General features: G+C 41.7%; 1 protein-coding gene across 1 annotated transcript in view; it reads left to right on the forward strand.

The window, feature by feature from the left end:
• LOC117353985 (dynein heavy chain 5, axonemal-like) overlaps nucleotides 1-26,938 on the forward strand; it is a 629,516-nt gene that overhangs the window by 141,484 nt on the left and 461,094 nt on the right. Inside the window, exons 22-27 of the mRNA XM_033930650.1 lie at nucleotides 5,523-5,730; nucleotides 13,059-13,146; nucleotides 14,971-15,094; nucleotides 15,211-15,377; nucleotides 21,000-21,092; nucleotides 22,663-22,860. Coding sequence (XP_033786541.1) covers nucleotides 5,523-5,730; nucleotides 13,059-13,146; nucleotides 14,971-15,094; nucleotides 15,211-15,377; nucleotides 21,000-21,092; nucleotides 22,663-22,860 — 878 coding nt within the window. The remainder of the gene's footprint in view (nucleotides 1-5,522; nucleotides 5,731-13,058; nucleotides 13,147-14,970; nucleotides 15,095-15,210; nucleotides 15,378-20,999; nucleotides 21,093-22,662; nucleotides 22,861-26,938) is intronic.

A 26,938-nucleotide genomic window follows, 5' to 3' on the forward strand; every position in this document is an offset into this window, starting at 1 on the left:
TTCCTGGCATTTGTCCTGGACTTATCCCCCCTTAGCTTCAAACCATGTCCTCTTGTCCGTGTCGCGTTGGACAATGTAAATAATTTATTTTCCTGCTCTATTTTATCGATGCCTTTCAGCATTTTGAACGTCTCGATCATGTCCCCTCGCAGCCTCCTCTTCTCAAGGGAGAACAGTCCCAGTTTCTTGAGTCGTTCCTCATATTCCAAGTTCTCCATACCTCTTATTAGCTTCGTTGCTCGTCTCTGCACCCTCTCCAGCAGTTTTATATCCTTCTTTAGGTTGGGAGACCAATGTTGGACACAGTATTCCAAGTGTGGTCTGACCATTGCTCTATAAAGCGGCATTATGACTTTCTCCGATCTACTCGTGATTCCTTTTTTTATCATGCCTAACATTCTGTTTGCTTTCTTTGCCGCTGCCGCGCGTTGTGCCGACGGCTTCAGGGTCCTATCTATCAGTACACCCAGGTCCTTTTCTTGTTCGCTCTTACCCAGAGTTGCGCCTGACATTCTATACTCGTGTTCCTTATTCTTACTACCTAAATGCATTACTTTGCATTTCTCCACGTTGAACTTCATCTGCCATTGCTCTGCCCATTTCTCTAACTGATACAAGTCGCTCTGGAGTTCCTCGCTATCCTCCTGCGATCTGATTGCTCGGCATAGCTTTGTGTCGTCTGCAAACTTAATGATCTCACTGGATACTCCTTCTTCCAGGTCATTGATGTAAATATTAAATAGGATCGGCCCAAGAACCGAGCCCTGGGGCACACCACTAGTCACTTTCTCCCAGTCTGAGAACTTCCCATTTATGCCCACTCTCTGCTTTCTGTTTTCCAGCCATTTGCCTATCCACTTGTGTATATCTCCCTCTATTCCATGGCTTTGTAGTTTCCTGAGAAGTCTTTCATGTGGAACTTTGTCGAATGCCTTCTGGAAGTCCAAATATATTATGTCCACCGGCATTCCACTATCAATTTGCTTGTTCACGGTCTCAAAAAATTGAAGTAAATTCGTTAAACATGATTTCCCTTTCCTGAACCCATGTTGACTGGGTTTCATCAAGTCGTGTGTATCTAGGTGCCGGACTATGCTATCCTTGATCAGTGCTTCAACCATCTTTCCAGGGACAGACGTAAGGCTCACAGGTCTGTAGTTGCCAGGTTCCCCTCTCGATCCTTTTTTGAAAATTGGCGTGACGTTCGCTATCTTCCAGTCTTCTGGTATCTGTCCAGTTCTGATTGTCAGATTGGCAAGTTTTTGCAATAGCTCTCCGATTTCAACCTTCAGTTCCTTTAAAACTCTCGGGTGAATTCCATCCAGTCCAGGGGATTTGTCACTTTTAAGTTTGTCGATCTGGTAGTATATCTGGTCCAACTCCACTTCAACTGTGGTGAGGCTGTCTTCTATTTCTCCACTAAACACTTTCACTGCTTCTGGTATTTTTGCGGTATCCTCCTCCGTAAAGACGGATGCAAAGAAGGAATTTAGTTTATCTGCAATTTGTTTATCCTCTGATGTACCCTTTTCTTCCCTGGTCGTCCAGGGGTCCCACCGCCTCTTTTGTGGGTTTTTTCCCTTTCATGTATCTAAAGAAGGGTTTGAAGTTTTTGGCCTCTTGCGCTATTTTTTCCTCATAGTCCTTTTTGGCATCCCTCACCGCCTTGTGACATTTCTTCTGATCATCTTTATGTTTTTTCCATGCTTCGGTTGTTTTCATGTGTTTCCATTTTTTGAAAGAGTCCTTCTTTTCTTTTATGGCTTCCCTCACCTGTCTGGTAAGCCATGCCGGTTCTCCCTTACCTTTTGTTCTCCCCTCTTTGGAGATCCTCGGAATGTGGAGATTTTGTGCTTCTGTGATAGTATTTTTCAGTAGGGACCATGCCTTTTCTACCGTTTCAAGTTTGTCCACCTTTTTCTTGAGTCGCTTTTTCACCATGGCTCTCATGCGATCGTATTTGCCCTTTTTAAAGTTTAAGGTTTTGGTTAAGGTTTTGGCATGTTTTCTATTCCCGATGTCAAGCTTAAAGCTGATCACATTGTGATCGCTTGTCCCCAGCGATACCGTAACTTCCACTTCTTTTGTCGGACCCGTGAGGCCATTTAGTACCAAGTCCAGGGTGGCGTTGCCTCTTGTTGGCTCTTTTACCATTTGTTCCAGGAAGCAATCCCCTAGCGCCTCCAGGAACTTGGCCTCCTTGCCGCAGTTGGAGGTTCCTAGTTTCCAGTCTATCCTCGGGAAATTGAAGTCTCCCAATATTATTACATTGCCCGTCTTGCATTCTTGTTTGATTTCCTCTATCATTTCTGAGTCAGTTTCCTCCGCCTGTCCTGGGGGACGATAGTAAAGGCCAATTTTTGTGTCTGCGCTGTTTTGGCCAAGAATCTTGATCCAGAGGGACTCTAGCTTCTCTTTCATTTCCGTCGTAGCCACTTCAACAGATTCTACTCCTTCCTGAACATATAGGGCAATACCTCCACCTTTCTGCCCTACTCGATCTCTTCTATATAGTTTGTATCCCTGTAGCACTGTGTCCCATTTGTTTTCTTCATTCCACCATGTTTCTGTTATGCAAATGATTTCCAACTTATCTTGTCTTGCTATTGTCTCTAGTTCCCCCATTTTGTTTCCTAGACTTCTAGTATTCGTATACATACATTTGAGTTCTCTTCGTGTTACCTTTTTGGACTTCCTACTCTTTACTGTCTCTACTGTTTCTTTCACGGTTTCCTTAACCGCTCCAGTTGGTATTTTCAAATTAATGGTCTCAAGCTACTGATACGCTCTATTCCAACGACTGCAAGTGACCTCAACACTTCAATCACTTCAGTGGTGGCTATCACCAATATATCTGTTCACAGGCCTTCTTTTCCATATTCCATCACATCAAAAGATATTGACAGTAGATGCTTCTGTATTCAGCTGTGGAGCCTACCTTGACAGTCTCCAAACTTAAGGCAGCTGGAATCCTCAAGAGAGATCTCTCCATATCAATCTCCTCGAGCTTTGGGAAATCTGAAATGCTCTGTGCACATTCAGAATTGCCTCCTCAATAAAGTAGAACTCACTCAAATGGACAACCAAGTAGCAATGTACTATGTGAACAAACAAGGAGGCACAGGGTCTTGCCTGCTTTGCCAAGAAGTGATCAGAATTTTGTCCTATGCGATTCCGCGCAACATATTCCTCAAAGTAATTTATCTCACAGGAAAACAGAATGTCCTAGCAGACAAGTTGAGCAGACTCCTACAACCTCATGAGATGTCATTCAACTCAACCATGTTAAGTCAAATATTTGTGGATTTGGGGACTCCAGAAATGGAGCTCTTTGCTTCCCCTCACAATCACAAGCTTCCAGTCTTCTGTTCCAGAGTCTACACTCTCAATCACTTGGAGTTCGGTGCCTTTCTCCTGGACTGGACAGACAAATCTCTATATGCTTTCCTTCCAATACCTCTAATTAGGAAGACCTTATTCAAACTTTGCCAAGAACAAGCAACCATGATTCTCATAACTCTTTAGTGACTGCGTCAACTGTGTTTTCCTCTTCTACTACAATTCAGTGTACAAGATCCTATCACACTTCAAATCTTTCCAACGTTGCTGTAACAGAACAAGGGTTCTTCATCCCAATCTACGTCATTGACTCTCAAACTGTGGTGTCTTTCTGTCAACAACTAGTTACTTTACCACTTTCTGCACCAGTGTCAGCCATCATTCAAGCTTCTAGAAAATCTTCCACACAATGATATTATTGTTTTAAGTGGACTTTCTTCATGGTCTGGTGTAATCTCAACTCATTGGATGAAATAACTTGTCCTCCCCCATCGGTTTTGGACTACTTCCTGCACCTCTCTAACTCTGGTCTCAAGACTACTTCAGTAAGAGTACACTTCAACACTATTACAGCTTTTCATATACTTCTGGATAAAAAGCCATTATCAGTGCATTCTCTAGTTTCCAGATTCATGAAAGGCCTGTTTCATATCAAACTAGCAATCAAGCCTGATCCAGTTGCTTGGGATCTTAATGTTATACTTTCCACTATGATGAAACTTCCGTTTGAGCCACTCTCGACTTCATGACTTGGAAAGTGCATCACAACTGTGCACCAAATCAGTGAACTTCAAGCACTTGTGTCAGATCCACCTTATACAACATTCTACCATGATAGGTTGGCTCTTTGCACTCATCCAAAGTTCCTCCTGAAAGTTATCTCAGAATTTCATCTGAACTAGTCTATAGTTCTCCTGTCTTCTTTCCAAGGCCACATTGATGAAGCTGCACTCCATACATTGAACTGTAAACAGGCTCTTGTTTATTATTTGGATCAAACCAAACCTCACAGAACTTCCATTCAGCTGTTCCTCTCATTTAATCCTAACAGACTTGGAGCTCCTGCCACCAAGAGAACCATCTCTACATGGCTGGCGGACTGTATCTTCTTTTATTTCACTTAGACTAGACTGTCACTGCACATAAAGTAAGAGCAATGGCAACTTCAGTAGCCCATCTACATTCCACTCTCATTGAGAACATCTGTAAAGCAGCCACCTGGTCCTCAGTTCATATATTCACATCCCACTATTGTTTGGATAATCATTCAAGAAGGGATAGTTAGTTAGGAGAAGCAGTTCTACAGAATTTGTTTTCCATTTAGATGCTAACTTCTCTTCAACCCTTTTGATTTTGCCAGGCTCACAATCATGATCCTGAAAACTAGAGAATATACAGCCTGTTTGTCTTAGGATAAAGCACAGTTACTTACCTGTAATAGGTGTTATCCAAGGACGGCAGTCAGATATTCTAACAACCCTCCTGCTTCTCCTAGTTCACTTCTTAGCTTTTTTACTGAACTGATGGTCCCATGAGCCATCTTTCAGTCTTTTAGCACTGTCTGTACCAGGTTCTGAGGATGATGTCACCCACATGTGAGAATATGCTGCCTACTGCCTTCAGATAATACCTGTTACAAGTAAGTAACTGTGCTTTCTGCACTGTGGTTACTGCAGTTACAATGCCATACTAACCAATTAGCATGTGATTAGTGTGTGAATCCTTATTACTTACAAAATGGGTGTTGGTATGACATGGGGACAAATTTTTCCCCTTTCCCACAGGAACTCGATTTCCACATCCTGTTGAGTTTTGTCGCTGTCGCTGTACCCGCCCCATTCCTGTAAGCTCTGCCTTAACTGCACAAGACTCGAACACTTATAATGTTAAAGTGGTTGAGGCTTGTGCAGATGAGGACAGAGCATGCAGGAATGGGGTGAGGATGGGACGAGAAAATGAGTTCCCGCGGGGACAGGGAAAAATTTGTCCCCATGTCTTTCTCTACTCACACACTAATGGCCATGGACTAATGGGAAAATTCAAAAATAGAAAAAGTAATCATTTTTCCATGCAGTTTGATAAGAGTCTTTTAGTAAACTATAATTAATAGAGAACTGTAAGCTCGTAATGTACCTAATGTAGAATTTTGTGCTTTTTCTCACATTCTCCTCTGTTCTTCCCAGTCATTGAAGATGTTTATAGCTCCTTAAGAGAAGTGGAACAGTTAGTGAAGGCGGCTGCAGATACTTTGGAATGCCGAATTGAAAGACTGCAGCAGGACATGTCAGGGACGATGCTGGTAGCCATGCCAGAAGATGAACCCATTGACGTCCTAGCTTTTCTGGAGAGAACAGAAAAAGTGATCACAGCTGCTGCTGAGAATTTATCTTTGTATGCTCTCACACCCATTATTTAACTTTGGGAGTTGCTGGTTATACCTTGCTTTTTGAAACTTTGCTTCTGCTGACTGGCTAAATTGTATATGGACAAATTGTGGCCTACACAGTATATAGTCAACAAGAGTAGGTCTATAGTTATCTGTACAGATTTTGTCCGGTTAATTTTGGACTGCATATTCAATCCAAAACCTTTTTTGGACTGAATATTAGGATAAAATGAAGTAGACAGAGTTAACTGGTTAGCTTTATCTACTCAAGGCTGAATATATATTGGCCTCTGTGAGTAGCAGTTCCAAAATTACAACAAACCTGCCTAATCAAACAGTAATTTTTGGTCACTATTTAAACTCTCTGGTGTCTTTTTTTTAAATGCTAGCCACAGTGTTTAAATAAAATCCAAATATTCAGCACTAATATGGCTAACATGAAATATGTGGAAATAGCAATGACCAGTGCTGTTATTCATATATCCCCAGATTCTATTAAATGGTCCCAAAATTAGGCACAAAGTTATAGAATAGGGTCAGTTTTGTGTTTAATTGGCAATAACTGGGCTTAACAAGTGTTAATTTGCACTAATTACTGATTATGCATTCTACATATTTTGTCTAAAAAAAAAAATCAGTGCTGAAAAGGTTGGCATTTAGTGCGATTCTATAAACCACCTCCAGAGTTAGGTACAGTTTATAGAATCATGTGAAGCGCCCGCCCGCATAACTACTTAGGCACAGACATTTATGCCTAAATGCATGCACCTATGTTGTGTTCAGATCAGGTATATTCTACAACAGTGCGCTTAACTTGTAGGGATCCCCACGACCGGCCCATGCTCCTTCCCTAGCCATTCCCCCTTTTCGAATCCAAACACTAGAATTTACATGCACCACCTTATAGAATTTGCTTAGAAAGTTGTGTGTGTATATTCTAATTAGTGCCCATTAGTTCCAATAATTGTTTGCTAATTGGCAATTATTGGTGATTGGCTTGTTAAACAATTAAGCTGTGAATGCAAATTTGGCCGGGGGATATTCTGTAACTTGTGTGTTTAATTCATCTCGTGGTGCAACTCCAAAGGGGGTGTGGCCAAGGGAGGGGCATGGGCAAGTCATGGGTGTTCCTAGGATTTAAGGGCAAAGTTATAGAATGCTTCTATTTTCACATCTGACAGTCGTTAGATGGGAGCATTTACACCAGCCTTTAGTGCTCTAAAGTTAGGCGTGAAAATGGCTTAAGCCACATGGAACTGCCTTTTTAGAATTTGCACTTACTGTGCATCATCTCAGCACCTGATTTTGGGTGCTATTTATAGAATCCCCCCCCCCCAGTGTGAATCCTGAGTCTACTAATAAGACAGGTAACCAGATAAAACTAGGAAAGCATTTTTGCTATCCTACAGATATCTGATTAATAGACTGAATATCGCTAACTAGCTAACTAATTCCACCCTAACTGGATATCTAGTAACTCTGTCCTGATCACATAACTTTCTAGACAGTACAGAGGAGGTCTTTAAGGCTATTCCCTAGCACTGTCTGAATAGTACAGCATAAAACTCCCTCTTTTAACAACATAGGTTAGGAAAGGGCAGAATCACTCAGAAGCATGTTCCTAAGAACTTATCTGAAAAAGATGACTTAGGCTCCAGCGCTGTCAAGTCTCTCTATCATCCCAACAAGTTTCACCACTCTTTGGACTCATCAGGGGATCAAATCATAAAACCTTGAATAGTGCAGCCATGCCGTGACCAGCCCCAGCTCAATGGACACAACGCGCAGCTTATAATGCTGCGCTGCTTTAGACATCACTTCCGGTGCAAAAGCACCAATCAAGAATCAGTTTTCAAACTCAGCTGATCCAGAAAACATTATCAAAAATAAAAAAATTCACCTTCAACATTCAAAACATATCCATAGACTATTCAGAAAAATGCTTGCCATTCCACTCTTTGATTCACACCGTTTGCAAGGATAAAATCCAGCATTGTTCCATCTGGTAAAGTTTTCTCTTAATGTCTCCTCTGTATAATGGCACATCTACCGCATCAATGACAGCACATCTAAACTCTTCAAATTTGTGATGGGCTTGTTTGCAGTGTCAAGTTAACACATCCACAACTATTGAATGAGAAATGTTGTGCTTGTGTTCAGATAATCGAATTTGAAGGCTCTGGAGGTGTGGCCAATATAGCATAATTGACAAGGGCACATTAGCACGTATACCACATAGTTGGAAATACAAGTAGTGATCCTCTTAAGTATAATATCTCTACGATGAGGTATCTTAATCACATGCCCCTCCATCATGACTTCACACATCACACAATGGTTACATCTAAAATGTCCCGTCGGTCCCATGTATCGCTCAGTCCATACATCCAATCTGTACAGCTTATCCTTTAAATTCCAATCTCTGCTGTATGCTATCATACATGGCAAACCTTTAATGTTACCAAAAGGTATTCACTCTATTTAACCCACTATCTGAGACTGATTAAGGCAGGGTCCTAATATGGAGAATAGACCTCAGTGTTTCCTAAGAATAAACTCGGGAAACTACTATGACAATTACTAAGTTGTCATAGAGAGCACATCCTTGGTCATAGAAAAACTCCGTAAGAATGCAATAAATATTTAAATGTATTAACAAAGATGCTTATTGAAAAAAAAAAAAAAAAATGCTTATAGCAAAAAAGAACCCTGCACTTATCTCAATATTATCCTCAGGTGTGGGAAAGATCACCGCTGCTCGATGGAACACCTTTTCCCGGTGCAGAGATTCAGCTTAATGAAAATCTTGTAACTACCATCTTATAACACCCAACAGGCCCTGTTTCGCAATTGCTGCTGCATCAGGGGAATTAATTTGAAAATGAGCTACTGCTTCAAAAATGTGTTATTTTTTGTCAAACCTTTAATGTTGTCATGTGATTGTAATATAGTATATTATACTTAAATTTATATTCTCCTTCTGTAAGGAAATCTTCCTTCTATCCTTTATAGGTACAGCTCTGAATCTGATGGTAAATAAATTCAAAAGGATTCTGGGTCAGTTATAAGGCAGAGTACGGTACTGGGGTTCAAGAAAGGATTGGACAAATTCCTACTGGAAATGGGGATAGAGGGGTATAGATAGAAGATTACTGCATAGGTCCTGGACCTGTTGGGCCGCCGCGTGAGCGGACTGCTGGGCACGATGGACCTCGGGTCTGACCCAGCAGAGGCATTTCTTATGTTCTTATGTTCCACATAATGATCTATATTAGACAACTGACAAGTAGCTACCAAAAGATATATATATCTCTGTCTCATAAAACTATCGCTGTTCCCTTGTCCACCCTTCAGACCATTTTGGAGCTATCAGCCTTCAGTTTTTGCAAAGCCATTCGCTCATCTTTAGTCAAATTTTGTTTGTATCTACCCATAAAGGCTTACAATTTCTCAACTTCTCTCAAAACAGCCATTTTGAAAGCAGCTAATACTGGACCAGGAAGAGACCTAGTAGACCGGTCTCTAACTACTGACCTGTCTACAAGAACTTCCTGGGTTTGAGAGAAGTGATGATGCAATTGTAAGTTCCGAATGAACTTCAACTCAACACAGAACTGGAAAGACAAATGAGCACTAATAGGTATCAATTAAAGCTCCTTGGCCAACATTCTTCTAGAGTTGTCAGAGGATAATTTGACAAGTTTACCACAATTGATCACAGCAAGTCTAGAATTGGGTTTGAGGTTTCATTTCTTGGCCTGTTTCCCTCTTCACTGATTTCTCCCTTGAAGTAATTGATAATTGAAATCACCAATTATTATACCAATACCAAATTTGTTAGCTTTCCTAATTTCTGATATTTTTTCATCTGTCAGTTCTGGCCTGGTGGATAGTAATGTAGCCCTACCAGTATACTCTTTCCCTTCACACATGGAATTTCTGTCCATAAGGATTCCACGTTGCTGTTTTCTGTAGAATTTTTCTTTTCTTTCATTCAGTTTTCTCTTCAGTATTTAGTATAACTCCCCACCTTCAATTTGATCTACCCTAACATTATGTTAAAATTTGTATCCTGGTAAGACGATGTGCCATTGATTGTCTTCCTAACAGGTCTCTGAAATACCTGTTATATCTATCTCTTCATTTAGTGCTATATACTCTAACTCTCCCATCTTATTTCATAGACTTCTAGCATTTTTATACAGACACTTCAAATTGTGGTTCCTCTTTACATTTACAAGCTGCTTAGAAGTTGGCAAGGATAATTTACAACTTTTACTCTGCTCTCCCCTTAAATACTCCTGGTTTTCTTTCACCTTTGTTGAAATCTCTCTACTGGGATTCTTAAATGTCCTTTTTTTTGATAATATCCTTCAAAGATACCTCACTCTGAACCATGTACTCTTGTGTGACTGTCAGATTTATCCTCCAGTCTAATTAAAAGCTGCTCTATCTCCTTTTCAAATGTTAATTCCAGCAGACTGGTTCAATTCCTGTTTAGGTGGAGTCCATCCTTTTGGAATAGGCTCCACTTTCCCAGAATGTTGCCAAGTTCCTCATATATCTAAATTTCTTATCCATGCACCATCATCTCAACCATGAATTTATATTTTGGAGGTCTGCCTGTCTCTTGGGTCCTGAAAACACTACCCCAGAGGATCTGGATTTCAGCTTTTTACCTAACAGCCTAAATTTTGCTTCCAGAGCCTCCCTCTCACATTTTCCTAGGTCACTGATATCCAGATGTACCAAGACAGCTGAATCCTCCCTTTGACAAGCTGGATCCTCACCTCTTTGACAACTAGGCCCCGACTCTCGTCTCTCCTCTCCCCCGCTTTCCTCCCCTCTTCTTTTCCCTCCTGACCTCTGTTCAGTCGCCCTGAACTTGTTGAGGTTTATGTGACTCACAAATGTAAGATTAGATTATTTTATCTGGGTGATGTATGAAATCTGCCATCTTTGCACTAGACAGGCAAATAACCAAGTAATCACATCTATCAGCCACATCTTTGATGCAAGAGAATATTCAGTCCCTAAGTGTGTGGGTGGGGGGGGGGGGGAAAGAGCAGGTCCTGGCTACAGGGTTACTTTCTGCTTCATCAGGGTTATGTTGTCTTTTTAGGTGACCTCCCTCCTCCAAGGCAGCGCAGTGGCCACCAAACTGGTGATGGGATTTCTCTACTATGTTCCTGTAGGTTTGCCTCAGCTCCAGATCTGCTAGTCTAGCCTCAAGAGACTAGACTGTTCTCTGAGAGCTAGGATCTCTTTACACCAAGCATACACATATAACATCTCACCAACTGGGACATAATCATAAACATAACACTCAATACAAAAGCCCAGATAGCACCCCTCTAGCATTTGGACTGCTGCCTACATCATAGTATTGGTGAGTTGTTTAATGAAAACTTGCTAAGTTACTAGGGATATATAAAGAGCTTTAAGATTATGTAATTTCTTTAGTGTTTGCTTCTCAGCAAGTATAACATTGTTAAAATCAATCACCTGCAAATGAATATATTCTGTAATGACAAACTCCCTCTTGTTCTTTTAATTGGAATAATTGACAATAAATTAAGATTACAAATTAACCTCCCCCCACTTTTGAAGCTACACTAGAGGTTTATAGCACAGGCTGGCGCAGTAAATGCTCCGATGCTCATAGAATTTCTATGAGTGTTGGAGCACTTACCTCACTGGCCCATGATAAAAACCTCTAGCACAGCTTGATAAAAGGAGGGGGGGGGGAGGGGGGTAAGTGATGTGTCAGGGATGGGTGGAAAAGAAGACTGAACTATGCCCTACTGTGCCTTCTAGAGACTATTTGTTAATGCCCTTTGTGGGCTGTGACGTTAAGCTTCAACCTCTGGCACAAAGTTCAAGTTTAGGGAAAGGGTTTTACCCTATTTAAAATAGTTACTAAATAAAGTTTGTTTGTTTTAAATTCAAACTGCTTTAATCAATAAGCCTACAATGTTTTATCCCAATTTATAAGTCACTCAAACACAGAGCAAAATAATGTTCATTTACCCAGCAAAATGCCCTCTTCTTTCAGAACTCCCTCAGAAAAGAACATTTTCCTTCCAGCCTTCTATCTCCCCAACTCCCCCTGCTGCTGCAGCATCTCCAAAGGTCATTGAAGGAGAAAACAATGTTGATGTGTTAATTTTAATGATGATTTTATAGATCTTTCTTTCTTTTATAGTTATTTTAGAATTTGTAAACCACTGTGATGCCTTTTTAGGCCATTTTTAGTGGTATATCAAGTGTTAATAAAGATAAGGAAGAAAAAGAGAGATTGAGTCATCATTGTCACAGAGGTAGGAGGAGACTGGACCCATTATTAAATCCAATGCTTCTTTTTATGGCCTGATCAGGTGGGAGGCAGAGAGAGGGAAGTTTGTGGAGCAAGAGGAGAAAGAGAGCAGTGATAGGGTAGTGGCGCACAAAGATAACGGTAAGAGAAAAGAATGGGAAAAATGGGTACAAAGGGAGGGGATGTGGTGGAAAGAGGCCGTTTAGGGTGGCAAGAGTGAAGAGAGTTAGGAGTAGGGTTAGGTAGGATGGAAAGAAAGGGGAGTGTGGGGTAAAAGGAGGGTTGGTGGACAGTGTGAGGGAAGTTCAGGGCATAATAAGGGAAGAGTGAATGGATAAGTAGAGGGGAGCGTGGGGTGGAGTCAAGATAGGAAGAGAGGTGGTATGGTAACAGAAGGAGAAGAGAAAATAGTATTGGTGAGAGGGTGGGGGTAAGAGAAAGGAGGTAAATGAGCAGCAGGATATAGAACAGCCAGGTGAGTGTGGGTAAAGGGATAGGAGAGAAATGAGGGGAAGTACAAAAGATAAGAAAAAGAAGCTGGATACTCGTACAGTTTACAGGGAAAAAGAGGATTGGGAAGGGATATGAGTGGTGTATTGTTTGGGTCACTGAGTTCCACGGTCTCCAATGAGGGTAGGAACTGTTATGTTCAGAGGAAGTGTTGGAGGGGGAGAGAGGCAATCAGGACAGCTTCCTTGGGCCCCACAGCTTCAGGAGACTCTTGTGGCCTGTCATCTTTCCCCAGAAAGTTGTAGAAGAGGGAGTGGGCTTTTTAGAAAAACTTTTAAGTATTGAATTGTCATATCCCTGCGTATGCGCAGTCTTCTTTGTTTGTAAACCACACAGATCTGTGAGGTTGTAGCGGTATATAAGAGTACTGTTATGTTAAGTTGTGTTTTTATTCATGGATCCAGAAATAACACTTCAATTGGATTTAAAAGAAATACGTGTTCTTTTCCTCTTACTTGAGCTGACAGATGCTTATGTGGCCTAAATTACCTTTTTTTTTTTTTTTAGACAAAGCCAGCAAGTGGAGCACTTCATGTGTGAGATGTTTGAGGCCCTAAAGCAGAAATTGAAAGTTGTGGACAGAAATGGACTTCAGGTGAGAGTTCAAAATCCATGGCAGGAATGTTCAAAAAGCAGCTCGGAGAAGCATCAGAAAGTCTTTGCAGGCGCCCATAGTGTAGAAGAATTTGCAGAAGGATTGTAGTGCAAGTGTTCTTCTTTTCATAATTTGGCACAGAACAAACAGACATTATGGATGCTTTCTGCATGACGTTGGTAATATGTGTGAGTGGGCTTGGGTTGTCATTTCAGTTTTGGATTGTCATTTGAAAACTCAGATTCCTGTACACCAAGAGGGCCAAGGTTAGGATGCATTAGTCACCAAGAAGAATTGGCATTTCTAGCAGTCCTGGTATAAGCAAAAAATGTTGTTGAATTTTCTTTGGTTTATTTATGTAGTGCTTCTTTTTAAATTCAGTACTATGGCCCCGATTCTGCTAAGTGCGTCCCAATTGTAGGCAGCTGTAGGCATCCTACAGCTGTCTAATCAGCCAATTGGGAGGCACGTTTTCTTAAAAATGCTCCCCAGGCAGGTCGCCTATATTGAAGTTGCCTCCGGGCGCCTAGGGAGGCCTGCATCTTTACTGCGTGAATTAGCTCCTGTGTTGTTTCCCTCGACCCTGAAGAAAGTTTCCTCTGGTGAAACATGCATGTCGGGAGAGGAGAAGAATGGACAACATCACTCTAAGTTAGAGCTAAGTGATGTTCCATTAATTTTAAAGTATTATTGCTTTTTTATTTTTATCTTATTTAAATACTTTAAAATTAATGGAACATCACTTAGCTCTAACTTAGAGTGATGTTGTCCATTCTTCTCCTCTCCCGACATGCATGTTTCACCAGAGGAAACTTTCTTCAGAGTCGAGGGAAACAACACAGGAGCTAATTCACGCTGTAAAGTGCAATTTATAGAATTTGCCTTTTCAAGTCTTCAAGCAATTTTCTGCACAAGCAAGGTTTAATTTAAACCAGTTTCTTAAGCTGGCAAACTCACAGGGGTGTCATGGAGGAAGGTTCAAATGAGCTGCCAGTCTGGCACCCAACCTCCCTGCCCCATTGGGAAACCTCTCTCCCTTCCACATGCTGCAGCTTACCATCTTTGGGCCACCGGCAGCTTAAATTCACTGCCTTCGATGACTTGGAAGCTTTTCCTCTGCTGCTGTGTCCTGCTTCAGTAGGGACAGGTTGAAGCAGAGGGGAAAGCTTTTGGGGCTGCCAAAGCCAATGTGTTTAAGCCGCCAGTGACCTGAAGATAACAAACTGCAGCATGGGGAAGGGAGGAAGAGGTAAGGGTGGAGGAGAAGAGAGAAATGCCACACCTGATTGGGAGGGAGGAAGGGAGGGGTAAGGGAGAAAGCTACCAAATTGGGAGAGGGAGGGAGGAGAAGGAGACAGATGCTAGATCAGCAGTGGCGAAGTAAGGGGGGGAGGGCAGTCCGCCCCAAGTGCAGTCTTGATAAGGGCACCAGCATCCATCTTCCTCTCTGCCCCCCTGCCGCGCAGAAATGAACAGGAAAGGATAAAAAGATATTAGGAAAAAAAATATTAAAGGCTGAAAGTTGGAGAGGATTTCTTTGGGCATAGAAGGCCATAGTGTCTTATATTGCTAATTTTAAAAAAGGGAAGGGGGGGGGGGCAGGTGTGTGTGATGTGGAGAGCATGATATGTAGAAATGTTGTTTTGGCTTGCCTCCTTCCATGCCTAGCTTGCCCCCCTGTTGCCACCCTAAATATTTCTGTCCAGAGACACCACTATGTAAGAGTGCTACAGAAGCCAAAACATGGTCTGATTTTATTGTCAAAGAGAAGTTATTGTGGATTTTAATTCATTTGTTATTGTCTTTTCATTTGTAACAATTTAGGATTCTTTTGCCTGTGCGCATCTTGACACGAAGCAAAAAACACGCTGCCAAGAATGCCTTTCCTGCAACTATTATAACATCATGGGACAGTTGTGCCAGAAAAACACAGATGCCTTAGTCAAATGTATGTTTTCCTTTCTTTCAAATGGTTTCCTCTTTATAATATGATTTCTTTTAATGCTCAGCTCTTTTGTTTTGTCAGTTTGACCTACTTAGTTTAGGAAATTATCTTTTGTGCAGGCACCAGGATTTCATTAGATGCTTTGAAACGTCGCTTACACACAGCCAGTTCTAAATACCAGGCAGCCAAGTCCATAAGTGATCAAAACATCATTCCCCTCTTTCGAGCTGAAATTCAGCTGGCCATTCCAAATGTTGTTATGAGACCCAGTCTTGAGGATATTCAGGTAAAGAAAAATTTTATTGATTGTAATTTATGATTTTTTTGATAATTATCGCTACAGTGACATATTTTAAGTTTTAGATTAGAGGCTTCCTCCAAACTAGTTGAGATTCTCATGATCCTACTTCTAATATTCAACATAGCCTTTCTAGGTGGGGGAGGTAGGCCTATGCACTATGGTGCTGAAAACTCTTCAAATGACAATTTGCATAGCAATCCAAATATGGTATACATTATTTACTAAAAGGAAAGGCTGGCCTGCTAAGGACCAAGACAACATAACAAGACCAATGCCTGGACTAGGAAGCCAGTATTGGTAAAGGCAGCTGGTCAATATGAATTTCCCTCAGGCAGGATAAAATCAGTTTACTGAAAGACAAGTACCCCTGGGAGGACTATAAAGGACAGCAAAGGATCCCAGTGAGTGGATACAATATGAGCCAGCAGAACAATAGTACCGTTCCAGCAGTTGCATTACCCTGGTTTTGCTCTTCATTTAGAAGATTGGGGCTTGGGAAGGGACAGACATAGACCACAGACTAAAAGAGTGAGCAGCAGATTTAAAAGGAGTCAGTGGTGTATCAGACAGCTCATTTCAGCAGAAAACAAACTTGTTGCAGTGCTCGAGGAACTCCTGATCAAGCTACTGGTACTATGTCATCCAGTAGGCTGCCATATAGAAACATAGAAACATGACGGCAGATAAAGGCCAAATGGCCCATCTAGTCTGCCCATCCACAGTAACCATTATCTCTTTCTCTCTCTGAGAGATCCCATGTGCCTATCCCAGGCCCTCTTGAATTCAGACAGTGTCTGTTTCCACCACCTCTTCTGGGAGACTGTTCCATGCATCAACCACCCTTTTCGTAAAAAAGTATTTCCTCAGATTACTCCAGAGCCCATCACCTCTTAACTTCATCCTATGCTCTCTCATTGCAGTTTCCTTTCAAATGAAAGAGACTCGACTCATGCACATTTATATTACGTAGGTATTTAAATGTCTCTATCTTATCACCCCTCTCCCGCCTTTCCTCCAAAGTATACAGATTGAGATGTTTAAGTCTGTCCCCATACGCCTTATAACGAAGACCACACACCATTTTAGTTGCCTTCCTCTGGACCAACTCCATCATTTTTATATCTTTTTGAAGGTGGGGCCTCCAGAATTGTATACAATATTATAAATGAGGTCTCACCAGAGTCTTATACAGAGGCATCAGTACCTCCTTTTTCCTACTGGCCATACCTCTCCCTATGCAACCTAGCATCCTTTTAGCTTTCGCCGTCACATTTTCAACATGTTTGGCCACCTTAATCATCACAAACAATCACACCCAAGTCCCGCTCTTCCATCATGCACATAAGTTCTTCACCCCCTAAACTGTACCATTCCCTCTGGTTTTTGCAACCCAAATACATGACCTTGCATTTCTTAGCATTAAATTTTAGATGCCAAATTTCAGACCATTCTTCAAGCTTCGCCAGGTCTTTCTTCATGTTATTTACACCATCCGGTGTATCTGCTCTATTGCAGATTTTGGTATCATCCACAAAGAGGCAAATCTTACCCAACAACCCTTCAGCAGTATCATTTATAATAATGTAAAAAGAACAGGCCCAAGAACAGAAGCTTGAAGCACACCATTGGTAACATCCCTTTCCTCAGAGTGATCTCCATTGATCACTACCCTCTGTCACCTTTCAGTCAACCAGTTCCTGACCCAGCCCATCACTTTGGGACCCATCCCAAGGGCACTCAGTTTATTTATTAGATGTCTGTGTGGAATACTGTCAAAGGCTTTGCTAAAATCTAAATATACCACAACTAGCGCACATTCTCTATCCAATTCTCTGGTCACCCAGTCAAAGAAATTGATCAGATTTGTTTGACAAGACCTACCTCTAGTGAATCCATGTTGCCTCCAGTCCTGTAATCCACAGGATTCCAGAAACTTGACCATTCTCTGTTTTAAAAGTGTTTCCATTAATTTGCTTACCACAGAAGTTAACTTATTGGCCTGTAATTCCCTACTTCTTCCTTACGTCCACTTTTGTGGGGAGGGACCACATCTGCCCTTCTCCAGTACTCCGGTACCACTCCCGACTCTAGAGACTCATTGAAAAGGTCAGTCAGTGGAGCTACCAGAACTTCCCTAAGTTCCTTCAGCACCCTAGGATGTACACCATCTGGCCCCATCGCTTTGTCTACCTTTATTTTAGCTACCTCCTCACGAATACAACCCTCTGAAAATCGATCAAGGTCTATATGTCCATATCTTTGGATTTAGGCCATGGCAAAATCATTGGATTAAGAAATGAGATAACACTGCTATTGCAAACAAATATCTTAGGGGACAACTTTGAAAGCACTTTAAAATGCCAGCACCTTAAGAAGCATTCAGTAATGAATGCAGCTCTTTAAATTCAGCTGCTACACAGGTGGACAGGAGGTTTTGCCAATGATGCTAACCAACCCTCTTAAGTTTGAAGAGGTTTTCCCCACAGGGGTCTGAGGCTTTTCCTCCTTGAACAATTGTTCCTCAGGCACCCATTCTACGCAATCTTTGCATGATATAGGGGTCAACTCACCAAAATCGAGGTATTTTAGAGGCACATAGAGGCTATTAAAATAAAATCAGGAAATCCAAGATGGCCATGGTGGCAGTGTTTTGGTGCTAAAATATGGCCTTTGGGAGCAAAACTAAAAGTTCAAAAATGCTGAAAATAGACTTTTAGAGGTGGGGCTCTTGGGATAACCCCAGAAACCCTCAGTTTTGCCAATTTCTTATCTACCCTGATTTTTCCATAGACCGTAATGAGATGTACTCACAGACCTGTCATGTTCTATGCCTACATCAGCTTCTCACTACAGCTGGAAATGGAGAAGGGATTTCTGCCTCAGACAAGCAAGGGTAGCTCCAGTAGCTTGTCTCTTTGGGTTGCCTTTTATTCAGGTTCCAAAACCTGAAATCCGCAACCCCTCACACTCCCACACAATTTTTTTTTTTTTTGGGGGGGGGGGGGCGGTAAAGATGCAGCCAACCTCTGCCAAGCCTCCTGGCCAGTTGTGGGGTCTAATAATCACTTTGTGCTCAACCATCTGACTCTGCAGGGGCGAGCACTGCTCCCAGGGAGCCTATTTCCAAGCTTCAAGTGTTAGAGCAGGCTGGTCAGGCAGGTGCTCTTTTAAAAGTGTGGTCCTCCTAGCTACAGACCCCCAACGTCTAACCCTTCATAAAGATGGGATTAATAACTAAAAATAACAAATTAGTGCAGAGCAGAGGAAAAGACACCTTCTCAACTCACTTATAGAAATTAAGACTGAAGAGAGAAGGCACTACCCAGTGAAAATATGAGGTGTAGCTGGGAAAAATGATTGATGTCTTCTATAATCCAACTTACAAGTTGGGGGTACACAACCCATCCATAAGGATGTTTGCAAAGGAATTAATACGGATTCTCCTCTCTTCAACTTGCATACTCTTCTCCAACTTTCTCTTTTTCCTTCTGGCTATTACTTTAGGCTGAACTCCCAGAGTCTTTCAAAGTACCGATAATAGTAGTTATTTTCATGCAGTAGGAGGAGCCCAGATAGAGTACCTTTACTTCCTTGTTACTATACAGAGGCCTTCTCACAAAAACACAAGGGGCTTCCAAATCCTGGTGAATATCATAGGTAGGGTTACCAGATTTTCCAAAAGGAAATCTGGGCCCCTAGATCCTCCCCCAGGCCCACCCAATTCAACACATTCCCACCTCATTATGCCCCAGTCCCGCCGCCCGCCGCCCGCTCTCGTCAGACAGGAGGGCATCTGCACATGCGCAGATGCTCTCCTACCCAACGGGGATTTGTTGGAAGCTTTTCAAAACCCGGACAAAAGGAGGACATGTCCGGGGAAATCCAGACGTCTGGTAACCCTAACCATAGGCCATTTCCTTTGTAAACAGTTAGTAAAGGAATATCTGTATAAGACCTTCCGTAAACCTAGATTTATAAGCCTAGTGCTGAAAATTAGTGCTAGGCTCCTAAATTGTTTCTCCCTTCCTAAATTCTGCTCCTGATATCAGCCAGTTTTTATGCTAGGACTCTAGTGAAGCTTGGCCTTCCAGGTACTTTAAAAAAGTAAGCAAGCTACTATATTGCTTCTTGCAGTCTAATGGCCCCCTCCCTCCACCCCAAATCAATTCCACTGATAATAAAAAAAATCCCTAGTGTTTAGTGGCACCCCATACCCTTGAACTTGTTCAAATAGACACAATCCCACTTCCCCTGATATTAAAAAAAACAAAACCCTAGTGTTTAGCAGCATCTCTCACCCCAACCCAACCCAACCCCCTCCAACAAAAAAATATCTGAAGTCTAAAGGCATCTCCAACCCCCTTCCAACCCCACTCTCCTACCTTAATATATATATAAAAAAATCCCCAGTGTCATCCATTCCAACTGTTCTTCTTGGACCCCAAATCCCCCCATCATTCCTTGAAGAAGCAGGAACAATGCTCACTAGCTGCTGCCTTCAATGCCACAGCCCTGGTAAATGGTACATGACATCATGGGATGCACTGAGTGGGGTGAGACTGCCAAATAAGGGAGTTTCCTCTTATTTGACAGTCTGGGTTGATACTACCAAATAAGTGAAAAATCCCCTTATTTGACAGACTTGACATCACTCCTACCTCTTCAAGATACAATGGGGTAAGTCTGGGAACCAGTTGGAGGGGTCAGGAAGTGGGGGTGCTGCTAGACACCAGAGAATAATTTTAAATATTAGGGGGGGAGGGTTGGATCTGGGGTTGGGAGGTATCACACCAGGGATATTTTAAATGTTCAGGGAAGGTGGGTCGGGGTGGGTGGGGCCACTAGATTACCAGGGATTGGGGCCAATGCAGAAAAATGGGTCCGGGGTGGTGACTTGTACATTAGGGTTATCATGCAGGGATCAGGGCTCTAGGGCATGGGAGAGGAGACTTATTAGTTTTTCTGCCCCAATGGAAAGGGTGAGCCAACCCTTCTTTGCGGCCTCAGACCTGACACTTCTCATGCTATCTTCACATTGTGCTCCCTTAAAAACTTCTCTGCATCAAGGTGGAATAATTAATAATCTGGTTAACATTTATTTTAATGTACTGTGGGCTGATGTATACCATACATGCTATCTCCTGTGCTGAATCCATTTCTGCTTTATTCATCCAGCAGTGTGCACACTTGCTCCTCATCAATCCTGTGCTGTTGCTTGCAATAGTTTTCTGCATCATCTCAAAGCTAGGAGTATAAATCTTTTGAATATCAGACCCAAAGTTTATAAAAACTTGAATGGAGTGGAATGGTTAAATAGGAAATTGCTGTTTAATCTGTCAAACAACACAAAAACAAGAGGAAATGCCATGAAACTAATGACTCAGCATGAATTTTCTTATGTTCTTTCCTTGATTGAGTCATAAAATTGAACACTGTAACATTTTCAAAGCTCTATGAGTTTTCAAAGGTCTATGGATGAAGCCTTGTCTAGTGCGCACCAACATCAGATATGTACAATTTCAATGCCTTTTGTGTTTGCTACCATGTGTCCAATATAAGTACATGTATTTTTTGGAAGATAATGGAAATTAAAATTTTCTTTTCCAGAGTGTTGTAAACAAAGCAGTAAACATCATATTGTCGATGTCTCGGGATATACCCTTATGGAAATTTGCTTATTTGCATAACAAACAGCAGCAGGTAAACAATTTTGAATTTTCAAAATATCATACAAAGAAGATCGTGGTTAGAGCTGCTGCCTCAGCACCCTGAGGTTGTGAGTTTGATTCCAGCCTGCTCCCTGAACTTATTTAGAAACATTAACTCTCCAATTTTTATGATTGCAATATTTATTTTCTACTTAATTATGAAAAGTGAAGTAAAAGTGGAATTATGGGAGAGTTGGGAAGGGAAGGTATATAATCTTTAAAAATATCTCAGAGAATATCTATCAATCTAACATATATATATATCCCTTTTACATATGCTACATATGCGATAACTATTGCTAACTGTATTGCCCACATATTTATCTAGCAAGGGTATATAGAAGTCACCTCCACCAAAGCTCCAGAGTAATAAGATACTTTATTGAATATACATCAAATAATACGTCAAATAATACCCAGCAATGCAAACAGACATCAGATAATATACAAGAAATAATCAATAAACCAAGTACTTCACCATGATTGGCACGCTCTCTTCCAATACTGATCGGGAATCTAATCGATCAAGGGAAGAGACCCAACCCACAGTTCCCGTGGCTGCAGCAAGATTCAAAGTCCATTCTGTGTCTCTCATTCTTTTATAGCACAGAAAGTGCTGAATTTCTCACACACACAGACACTGCTGTTTCTGCAGTAACAACAGGTGTCTCGCTTATCTCCTAACTCTCCCAGATGGAATGTGCTGCTCAGGCCCTCCCTACTCGCAGTACCATGAGAAACCTTCCTCGGCCCTTCCTGATAAGACATGAAAACATTACAAGAGATATGATACAGGTTGATAAACAGCTTGCTCTCACGAAAGTGAGCTGTAAGGCTGGCACAGATGTGAAGCAAGGATTGCAGCTGAAAAAGCAAGCAGACATGAAGATTCACACCTAATAGCCAAAGTGACTACTTGCCATGCCCTGGCCAGCCATGGGCATAACACTAACTATTGCCTATATTTGAAACTCTATTATTTGAGAGATTTTCATTTTGATATTGATATAATATTTCTATTGTTGGGAACTATTGTTTATCTCTGATTATGATGCTTATATTTTCAAAACCTAACAAAAAGAGTTAAACAGAAAAGAAAATGCTGTATGTCAGCAGATCCTGTTCTAAAGTACATGGGAAATGGACATCTGTGTTCTGAGTTGGACGACTTTTCGAAAATTCTGCTCCACGTCAACTAATGTATGTTAAAATGCAGATGGTTGTTTCTCAAAATAGTTTTTTAAAATTGAATATGTGAACCATACTGACAAAAATATTTGCAAATTGGGGAAAATTTAGGAAAGCATAAGAAAAACCAATGCCTGCATACATTCCTAGATTAATGAGTACAGAATCAACTACAGTAGGTAAAAAGCTGCCTGCATATTTTAGGAAGTTGCTAGTTGCATGACTATATTGTAGCAGGATTTAATAAAGAGGACAGAAGTTAGTGTTTTACAGTTTCAAGTAGTAAATAAAGGGAAGAAAATCAATGTCCTTTTGTATTTGTTCCATAATGATTTGTATTCTTGTGTAATCCTGAAGTTTTTCTGTACTTTTAGATGGAACAGAATGCTGCTAGAGACCTGGGTGACGAAATTACCAAAATAGTGGCACTAAAACCTTTGGATAAACAAATCAGTGAACATAAGGACGTGAACAAAGCCCTAATCCAGCTGAGCTCCATGGTTTTGTCACTGAAAGTGGATGCAGCGGATGTTTTAAATGGCTTTGCAAAATTTGCCAGCATCTGGAACCAGGTTAGAGTTACAAAGGCACCTGGCACCAAATGCCAGAAATAGAACTAACTCTGTTCTTAATTGTTATTTAATCAGTAATTATTATTTTATCAGTAAGCTACAGTAAGTGCTACTGTGTACTTACTACAGTTTAAAATGACATACCATGGGATGCGTTTAGGTGTCCTGCAGTAACTGCCAAATTGGTGAGAAGTAAAAATTATTTTTAATTTTTTCTTGGGGCAGAGGATTTTTAATTTTTTCTGAGGGGCAGAGGATGAATGTTCCTGTGCTAATCAATCAGTACAGCTATATTACCATGCACTAACTGATCAGTGCAGGAATGGCACATGAGCTCTTTACTCCTACAAAATGGGTGGCGGTAAGTGCTCATGCGGTATTTTTTAAATAGGTTTCAAGTTTATTATAAAATCTAATTAATCACTTATGCAAAATTCTAAGAAATGAACAAATCAATAAAATTACAAAATTGGGGACAAAGAAAACTAACAAAAACCGAAGTCTTGCAAAACATATTGAAGACTAGTTTAACAAACATAATAAAACGTGAGGAAAGGATGGGGAAAGAAATACAATCTGGTTAATAGAAGAAAAGACACTTATGGTTAAAAATAATAGGAAGGGAAAGAACGAAGAATGTAATAATGGCCATTGAAGCAGAAATGTTTGTCTGTTGCATTAACACTGTTAACCTGCCTGGTCCTGTTTTGTAGTTCTCAGCTTCAAGTCAGTGAGTTCTGTAGTATGACATATTTCAATGACTTTATTCCGAGTCAAATCATATTCTTAAGATACGATACCAACATCACTCCCAATATAAGTCTCTCAGACCAAACCTGGTCAAACACCCCCTGGTCCGACCACCTCCTGTGCAATTTTGAACTAGCCTGGCACAAAAAACAACCAGATAAGAAGCCTAACCCCAACCATACAAAGCATTTAACCTGGACAAGAGAACAACTAAATCCAGCAGACTTCTGGACACATTACACCCTCATCTCCGACTCCAACGTAGACCCCAACTTCTACCTAAACTGGAAAAATTTTAGCGACCAAGTTCTTAACACCACTGCCCCTCTAAGACTTCGCACAAAAACACTTGGCCCCTCAAACAGCTGGTTTGACGCGGACCTCCTGGCCATAAAACGAGAAGTTCGGAAATTAGAAACAACCTGGTGTAAATCAGGGACTGATTTAGACAGACTCACCTGGCGACTAAAAGTCAAAGAATACAAAAAACTGATCAACGAAAAGCGCAGTAAACATTACTCCCAACTAATAAACTCCCCTTCTCTAAACAGTAAAGCACTTTTTAGACTAGTTAACTCCCTACTCGACACAGATTCTCACAAACGCCCCATCTCAGACCTCCCACCCTCCGCTATCACACTAGCCGACCATTTTGCCAACAAAATTCACACTCTAAAATTGTCTCTTGCAGCTCCCAGCCCTGAACCATCACTCAACCTACACGCAGCAGGTACAGAAGGTTCAATAGCCGACATGTCCTGGACCTCCTTCGAAAATCCTGACTGGAATCTATTCCTCAAACTTTATGCTAAATACGCCAACTCCAACTGCCTATTAGACACTTGTCCTCCCACTATCATGAAATCCGCCCCCCCCCCACATTCAAAGCCGAACTCTTCAATTGGGTCTCTCTATGCCTGTCCACTGGCCTCTTCCCGACTGAACTCAGCCACATCCTCATTTCCCCTATCCCAAAACACCCCAAGGAACCAATCTCTTCCACTGCCAACTACAGACCCATCGCCAACATACCACTCTTCCAAAAACTCATGGAAGGTCTTGTTAACAACGACCTCACGAAATACCTTGACAAGTTCAACATTCTTCACGACTCCCAGTCCGGTTTCCGCCTAAACCATAGCACAGAAACCGTCTTAACCGCCCTGACAAATTACCTTCTCCACCTGTTCTCATTGGGCAAAAGCACCCTGATACTTCAATTCGATCTGAGCAGTGCCTTCGACCTGGTCGACCATGACTTTTTGCTCAGCTGTCTTTCTCCATCGGCATCTCCGGACAGGTAATAGATTGGTTAACAGGCTTCCTAACTAACCGTACCTACCAGGTCCACAGTAACGGAACCTTCTCCCACCATTGGCGCAACCCTTGTGGAATCCCACAAGGCTCTCCCCTATCCCCCTCCCTATTCAATATTTACTTGGCCCCCCCTGGCACGGACCCTAGCAGACTCAAACCTAAAATCGTTCATATATGCAGATGACATCACCATCATTATTACCGTTACCTCACTCACTCAAGAAACGGAACAACTCACCTCTTCTATCCTCACCAAGTTAGAACTATGGACATACAATTCAAATTAAAATTGAACACTGAAAAAACCAAAATTTTCCTAGCGAGTCCCAACCATAAATTAACAAACACTTCCCTCAAATTGAATGGTCTAGATTACCCTATCCAACCCCCCATAAAAATCCTCGGAGTCATCCTGGACCGCATCCTGACCTTCGATGACCATACCAGCGCCCAGGTGAAAAAATGCTTCTGCACCCTCTGGAAACTGCGCACCATCAAATGCTACTTCGACCACCTAGCCTTCCGACTACTCGTTCAATCTCTGGTATTAAGCATATTAGACTACTGCAACATCATTTACCTGGGATCCTATAAAAATACCATCAAACGTCTAAGAATAGTCCAAAATGCAGCCGTCCGCCTCATTTACGATCTCAAAAAATACGACCATGTTAGCCCCTACTACACCAAACTCCACTGGCTTCCAGTAGAGGCAAGGATCATCTTTAAGTTCGCCTGCCTCTGCTTCAAAACTTTAACAGGCTCTTCCCCAATTTACCTGTCTGAGCACCTTGAAATAGCAGGCCCCTCTCGCACACGAAACGCCTACCTGTTCACCTTTCCCTCCCTAAAAGGCTGCCTCTACAAGAGATTCATTGATAGAACCCTAGCATTCCAAGCGGGCAAATGGAACAATTGCCTAACCGCCCTCATCTCCAACTCTCCGCCCTACCACCTGTTCAGGAAGTCACTAAAAACCTACCTCTTCGACAAATTCCGCTAACTCTCCCTTCCCTCCTTCCCTGCCCCCCTCCCCGACCTCAATATGCCTCCAAACTCTCTGACTTCGCCTACCTTGCCAAGCCACTATATGGCCTCTCTTAATCAATCTCTGTTTTATCTAATTGTCCTGTCTATGTCAGGCCTCCATATTATATGCCTTACCATTGCCATATATGTAACATCGCTGTAAATGTACAGTCTCTTCTTTTGTTAACCGCATTGAACTTCCATGGTATTGCGGTATACAAGAATAAAGTTATTATTATTATTATTATTAAACTCATTGGTAATGTCAAAAACTATTTTATCCCAAATATATTCATCTTTCAGTGGGCTGTACTCACATTTTACTGCCTTCTCTTTCAAACATGTAATAATATTGTCAATAAGTTCATCCTCTCCTTGTTTGCATTTGCCAAATATATTTCTTTCATGTTTTACATTTTTTGGTTTGGTTGTAATAGGCTTCTAAAGCAGCCAGGAGGGAATCCAGGCCCTCAAACTGAAGACGCAGCCCCCAAACCCCCCTCAACAATACTGGCAGGAGGGATCCAGGCCTTCTGCTGAAGACGCAGCCCCCCCTGCGAACCTCCCAAACCCTCCATCCCCCCCTGACAATACCAGCAGGAGGGATCCCAGGCCCTCCTGCCAAAGACGCAGCCCCCACCCCTGTTCCTGCGGGGATGGGGAAAATTTGTCCCTGTGTCATTCTCTACTCCATATTCCTAGGGTCTATGAATATGGCATCCACCGCTGCATGCTTGAAACTTATGTGGGAATCAGATCTTGTGTATGGTACAAGGAACCTCTTGACACTTGAGCCATCAGACTGGTCTGGAAAGGTGCATCTTAACTCAGAATCCAAATCGAAGTTAGGATGCAAGCATTAGCTATTTATACTGCTCAAATTTATTAGCAGCTCTTGACATGATTCACTGTAACAAGCACAGCAAAATAACTCCTCACATTAAGGAATTTAAGGAAAGAAACACTCTCGGGGCATGGAGTA

The sequence above is a fragment of the Geotrypetes seraphini genome, chromosome 2 (assembly GCF_902459505.1).
Source record: "Geotrypetes seraphini chromosome 2, aGeoSer1.1, whole genome shotgun sequence".
NCBI lineage: Eukaryota > Metazoa > Chordata > Amphibia > Gymnophiona > Dermophiidae > Geotrypetes > Geotrypetes seraphini.